The sequence below is a fragment of the Cydia pomonella genome, chromosome 19 (genome assembly GCF_033807575.1).
Source record: "Cydia pomonella isolate Wapato2018A chromosome 19, ilCydPomo1, whole genome shotgun sequence".
Classification (NCBI taxonomy): Eukaryota; Metazoa; Arthropoda; class Insecta; order Lepidoptera; family Tortricidae; genus Cydia; species Cydia pomonella.
Genome location: NC_084721.1, coordinates 9,075,546 through 9,082,672, shown reverse-complemented (window position 1 = coordinate 9,082,672; position 7,127 = coordinate 9,075,546). Strand labels below are relative to the sequence as shown.

The window sequence follows — 7,127 nt, the reverse complement described above, 5'->3', positions numbered from 1 at the left end:
CCCGAGACGAGCTACGGGCAACTCGACTATGCTCTGAGCAAAATATGGCGGATTTAAAGATGGCGGCGATGACACTAGCGCCATCTTCATTGTATTGACAATAATAAAGATTTGTTATTTTTTAACTATGCGTTCAAAATAAACGATTTTATTTTTAGAAAATAGCGTCATACCAAACCTAATACGTATATACTGAAAAGTAATTTCCATAAAACACTTAGCAAATATTTTCACGACTGATTCACTGACTGACTTGATATATTCCAGGAGGTTACCACAAATTTCGTGAATGCACCATCATTTTTTTACCTCTGTCGCTCTCTATTGAAGTGAAAGAGATCGAGATGCAAGTATTTCAATTTTTGAAGTTCACGGCAGGGGTACTCCCAACTGTCAAATAAAAAAAAAACAAGTTGAAAAATCAACACAGACAGTTCAGAACATCTTTTACAGGTTTTCCTTTTCTTTTCTTGCTATTTTTATCACATTTATATTTACACTGAATAAAAAATTATTCAATAAACCGTTACCATGTCTTCAATTGAATTTTTGGAACAAAATTCATGTATGTTTTCGGTGCTGGCTTGCATTTTTCTAACGTTCTCATATGTCGCAAGTTTATACGTTTGGAAGACCAAATTGAGCAGGTAAGAGACCACCTCGGTATATTTGACATATGCATTAATGAAAGGTTCTTTATATGAGTTTATTCTTCTTTCAGAGACCATCCTTCGACGATAAAACGAAGGTTTTTCAGTGTATCATGCATGATGCTTCTGGCCCCTTTCTTCACTCAATATTTTTTCACTGACGACACTACAAGGCGCGGGGACGTATACGACCACTTAGGGCTTCGTACTTCAGGGCTTATCAGTGCCTCTATCTTGCCTTTACTTCTAACAGCTATTTTATTTTTGGGACCTCTGACTATGCAGTTTTTATCAGGCATTTGGAAACTATATGCAGGTAAATATTGACATGAGCAATTATTTCCTAAGATACCTTGATGGTAATGTTATTAATAGGGTACTACTAGTGACCCGCTCTGGCTTCGTGCGGGTAGACCAATTTCAAAAGAATCACTCAGTTGGTAGGTGAAAGCTGCATGAAAATCCGTTCAGTAGTTTTTGAGTTCATAGTAAACATACAGACAGACGGCGGGGACTTTATTTCATAAGGTGTAGTGATGAGGTCTATTTAGTTAGTAGTAAGATCACAATAATTTGTTACTACATATTTTATAAGGAAATAGTAAAGTATTGCAGCATTGTTTGATAATTATATTTAAAATACAATCTAAACCATAAAAATAAAAATGATCTTTAATTTGTACTTTTAGAACCTGTGTACTGGGTATCCAGTTGGCAAGACTGGGTTTGGGTGAGGAACCACTTCATGGCACCGCTCAGCGAAGAGTGGGTCTTCCGGGCCTGCATGATGCCACTATTACTACAATGCTTGGACCCTTTGACAGCAGTTTTCACAGGGCCATTGCTTTTTGGTGTTGGTGAGTTCTGGTTTACATTATATCTACAACATTATTTCAAATGGCGTTGAGAACTGCCCGAAACTAACTACACATACAAGCTTTTTGTGCTAAGTTCCTTTTGCATTTAAGCACCTTCTTCCTTGTTTCCTCATGACTGAGAGCCACAACCACATGAGATCGTTATTTTGTGCACCAAGGCTTTCCATTCTGCACGATTTTCCACCTTCCTAATAATAGGCACCTGTGAGATCTAGCCTGGCAAGCCTTCTTTGCACTTTCCACCCAGCGGGTTGGTGGATGTCCATTACCCTGTCCTCCATCCACCAGGAACCAGGAACCAATGAGTATAAAAAAGAACCAGGTCTACCTAATGTGCAACTTTTAATGTACAAATTGGAACCCGGTGACGTAGTGTCTGCAGACGACAATGCGTCGCCGCATCATGTTGCTGTGTTATCAAGCTACAGCACCGCCGTATCTAGTTGGTTCCAAGTGTTTCATGACGTCAGCAGCACTACTGATCTGCGGCCTACTGGAACTGCGTCATGTCACTGAGTTTAAAAGGTATTTCATGCAAATACAACCAACCAGTTGTGACGCGGCGACGTGTCGTCTGCAGTCGCCAGCTGGGTTCCAACTTGTAGCTTTACATCATTATGTGGGTCATACGCAGATTAAAATACAAAAGTTGTTTCTCATGTTACCTGTGTGTTGTAGTTAACCTAATTGCTGCATTTAATTTTATATCATTGATTTCTAGCTGAAGTGTGAGCTTTTAAGCTTACTCTTAACTTTTGCCACATATTTTATGAGTTCTTTCATGGCTGTAAATGATGTAGGTTTATTTGATTTAACATATTCACTGCCGGGAACCCACCTGGTGGGCGCTCGTGAACTTTGTTCAGATGCCGGACAACCCGCTGGGTGGGTTGTTTTGTATGCAGCTATAGACCACCGGTTTCTGGGGTAGTGCGCCGTTTTTTGTCTGGCAGTAAATGTGTTAAAAAGTCTTGGTGTGAGGCTTTATGCCTAATCTATCTAGTTATTGCATGAACTGATAAAAAAATAATTATTTTATCACTATAAAATATTTGTGTCAATGAATTCTGTTAGCAAAATTATTTACTTTTTTTCTTTTGTATTTATATTTTTAGTGATAACCTATCTGGGCTAGTGGCCTATAAAGCTGATGGTCCCGGGTTCGAAAATTATTATTTGTTTATTATATCATAAAAAATATAAAGTAAAACAATACGCACAAAACTACATATAAGAAATCGGCCAGGACGTGAAACAAACATTAGCAATTTTTAAGTCCACTTATAATTATACCCAGAAGCAATCAAAACTACATTAAACTTTGTACAGAAGTTCCATAAAACCTGCATGTGCCTGCTGTACCTATCCTGACTGCAAAAGAAATATTCGGAATAGTAGATTCGGTCATTATTATTAGTATTTGAAACTTTACTAGTAAATCCAACTGTTGTATTGTTATGCTAATGATGCAATCAAGTAAATTGTTTACATTTGAATAATAAATTTCAGCTCACTTCCACCACATGTTTGAGCAGCTGAAGGCCGGGTTTGAGTTTAAAACCGCACTAATGATCTCAAGTAAGTATTCTTTCTATACCATTTCTGACGAAAAACTTTACCAGATACATTTAGTGTACTTGTATAATTTCTCTCTAAATAAATACTTATTTGATGTAACAGTAAAATTAGGTCAGGTTTGTTAAATTGGATTGTTTCCTCATATGCATTTAATACTAATCTGTGATGACAATGATCAAATGCCAAGGGATTGTCCTGAGTGTCTGGCAACAGTTATTAGACAACAACAAATTTTAATGTTTATGTTTTTTTAATAATAAAGTTACTGGTCAAAAATCGTGAGTCCAAACTTCGAATGTGCTGCTTAGAGCAGCAAAAATCGTTCTTGAAATATTCAAAATTCGGTCAGGATCCTTACGTCCACAGAAAAGAGGTTAATGAATAGATATTTAAAAAAACTGTTACATGGTTCGCGCCTTTAATAGCCGAGAGGCTTAAAGCTGCATACGGAACAGATAATCCAATGCAGGGGCCAAAAGGCCTACCACGAAAACTTTTACTCTTACTAAGACGTAATTAGAGTGATTTTCGCGGTTATAGCCCAGAAAACTTTTATGCGGGCTGTACACACTCGTGGAGAGACTCTTTTCTCGTCTCGCTCTTCCTAGTCTCGTCTCGCGCTTCTCCGATTGGATCGGAGCGGCGCCGAGGCCCTCGACGAGTGTGTGCAGCCCGCATTAAATCATTAGTTTCAAAAATTATAAGGAACTCTGGTACTGTCGTATTTTTTTGTAAACTGGTTTCTATAAGGTAAAAAAGAACCTTTTCGGTGTAACTTTGTTTGTCTGCCCACTGCCTTACACGCACTTAGAAACGCATGCATCTCGCAAGCACGACTTAGGAAGTGCTTAATATGAAACATAATTTGGATTTTCTTTTTCTCCAGCTTTCCAGTTCATGTACACAAGTTTGTTCGGGGCATATTCTGCATACCTATTTGTAAGAACTGGTAAGTTCGTAGTTTATAAAATAGTTATAGGAAAACAAATCCTTCTTACAATAGACTGTGAGTTAATACTTATAACCAAATGGAATTTTTGAAATCAATGTTTCTTCGTTTGAAAATATATCTAAACTGTATGTTAAGGTCAGACTGAGCTATATTTAATAACAAAGTGTGGCGATGTCATCAGTAATGTCAAAAGTCTAAATTATCACGCTTGTAAAGGCATACTCTCACTTTGTTTTATTCAAGTCTGTGCAAAGTTAGCTTAGGATGGTATTCCACGTTGCGGCCCGCCCCCGCGCTTGGGTGGTATGCGGAACGCATTTCCCCTCTATAAAATGTATTCCACCCGTCCAATGTCTTTGTCCAATGTGCATTGCGTTTCACTCTCTCATCGAGCAAAATGTGAGATGCAAATACACATTCGACCCAGAAATTGAACAGGACGACATCCTTAGACAGTATAAGTAGGTACTTATGCCACCTGTCCAACTTCTTTGCACTTTTACCTACCTGGGTTTTATTTATTTTTTGTTTTCAGGACATTTCATGGCTCCACTAGTGGCACACATGTTCTGCAACCACATGGGCTTCCCCAACTTCGGCGAGATCGGTCAGTTCCCTCCTCTACAACGAATCACGATCATCTTCAACTTCCTCTTGGGCTTCGTCTTATGGTGCTACCTGCTCACGCCGCTTACCAGCCCCGATATCTACGACAATAGATTGTACTCTGAAACGTGAACAGATTGTAATTCGTAAGTTGTCATCGTTGATTCTCAATTTCTGTATTAATAGGATAAGTACACTATTTACAGAGAAGTGGGTAATTTACGAAACAAGTGCAATGAAATTTAGATATTATATATATATGTGGCCGCGTCCGGTAAAACTTTCCACTTTGTCGCTTGCCTAGATTCAAGCAAATCTCGTCCTTATGGCAGTTATGGCAAGCGACAAAGTGGGACGTTTTTCCGGCCGCAGTCACATAATGCGCGTGCTTACACCTTAATAATAGGATAATCTGCCCTGATACGTGGCCCCTAATATCAGCCACCTACAAAAATTGTGAAATGAACTGTTGCCAAAACCCACAGGGAACCAAATAATTCATAGATATTTTTTACACCAAAGTATAAGTTATTTCATACGCAAAATGTAATATAAAAACTGTGAGGATCTTTCCATAATTGAATTCCTGACTGTACTAATCTTCAATTTTATTTTGTGTCCTACATTCCTTGAAAATCATAATTATACAAGGTCGTTCGAGTTGTGGAACTGTTAAGAACCCCACAGGAAAATCGCCAATAATGCAATAAAAACCGACTGATTAAATGATTTGATAGCGGTTAAAATTTCTCAATAGTAAAGCATTGAAGTCATATTCCTTCTCAACAATGTCAACACGAAATCGTTATAATAATAATACGAGTATGTCAGGTGCCCGGATGTCTTTGCAATAACGCAGTTTCATTTTCCACCCAATCTTCAATCTGTCGACCGTCCTACTGTTCTCTTTTTCTACAATAGTCCCAATGCCTGGTGCGACCGGTTCACGAGTGTCTATTGTTGCGCCTGTGAACGGGTTCCAGCAGGCGTTCTACATGACATTAAAGCTCTCCAACGGGGTACGTGTTGGATCTATATCCCCACACAAGCCTATCAAAAGACTGGGATTTATAGGCCCGTTAAATCCAAGGAGACACAAATAATTATATAATATATAGCCTTTATTTCTCATATTATATAATTTATACATTTTATTTTATATATTAAGATACCCAGTGTCGGCCGTGTCGGGCAAAGGCCTCTTCCAGCTCTTTCCAGTGTGTCCCGTCCTTTGCTTTGCGGGTCCAGCCACTTTGGCAATATAATCGACCCAACTTTGCTTCGGGCGGTGGGCTGCTCGCTTATCTAAAAACGTTATATTTACTGTTAAGTTAAACAACGCTTAGGTGGCTGATATAGGGGAATTTTATCCTTTGTCAATAAGGTGATATTTACATAAAGTTGTAACAGGAAAACGCCCTTATTGACAAGCAAAGCAACAACAAGGCATGGCGTTAACTATTTATTTTAACGTTGTCCCGGTTGCATACGAAGCAACAGAGCACCAGGATAACATTTAGCGAAACATTTGTATACCTAACCATTGCGATAAAGGTTTACTAGTGGCTGGGTATATATTGTCAGTGCATATTTATGTTCAACTTTAATCTTTTGAACGCCACGCGTATCGTAGGCGGCGCGTAATCGTGAACCTTGTCGGTACGCATGAAGGTTGATATTGGGCTGTAGCCGCGCGCGTCATATGACGTCTTTGGCGGTCAAAAGGTTAAACAATGGCGTTCTACGCAAGTAATGTTATTAATTGTATAGTGGGAAAGAAAGTTCCCAAATGTGTTTTCCTTGTCATATTTTATTTTATATTGTTTTACTTTTGACAGTATTTTGTATCAACAACACGGACAATCCGTTTGTATAGTAGTTATAGACAATTATTACTATCACATGTGACTAATTACCTATTGCACTAAAACAATCTAGATGTATAAATTCACAATATTGCTCATTAGATGATTTATGAAGATTGCTCTAAATTTCATGTTATACTTAGTTTTAAGATGTTACTCATGCCTAAAATATACAAAATAAGTACCGCAAACTTGCTCATAATTCATTATCTATAGGTAGTATTTTTCAATCTCGATGGGTATCGCTGGTTAGTGTCCGACCGAAACATGTTTTTTGCCGATGATTCGGCTCTGGCTCTAGTTTCGGCTGAAACCGAAACTTTTGTAGACTTGTTAAATACGTTGAAAAAAAGTCATACAATCGCTTATATACACTTATTAAGATTGCGTGGATCGTCCAGTGGCGCCCGCATTAGGGGATTGTATCTTCCAATAAAGCAATTAACTTCTGTATATATATAAGTATATTAATATTGTTGTCCTACTTGTTCCCCAACTTTTGCTTTGTGTCATATAGTTTTCATAGTAAGAAGTACCATTTCCTAGGTAAGTCCGGCCGTTTTTGGCCGAAACCGATTCTTCGGTCGGACACTAACGC

The 7,127-nt window shown here is 38.3% G+C and overlaps 1 protein-coding gene across 1 annotated transcript; it reads left to right on the top strand.

The window, feature by feature from the left end:
* The first annotated feature begins 189 nt into the window (after nt 1-189).
* On the top strand, nt 190-6,601 carry LOC133528643 (CAAX prenyl protease 2). The gene is made up of 6 exons (XM_061866099.1): nt 190-647; nt 722-966; nt 1,340-1,507; nt 3,038-3,106; nt 3,993-4,055; nt 4,594-6,601. Exons 1-6 carry the CDS (start codon nt 532-534, stop codon nt 4,794-4,796), a joined length of 864 nt encoding a protein of 287 aa, XP_061722083.1. The 5' UTR covers nt 190-531; the 3' UTR covers nt 4,797-6,601.
* The last annotated feature ends 526 nt before the right edge of the window (nt 6,602-7,127 follow it).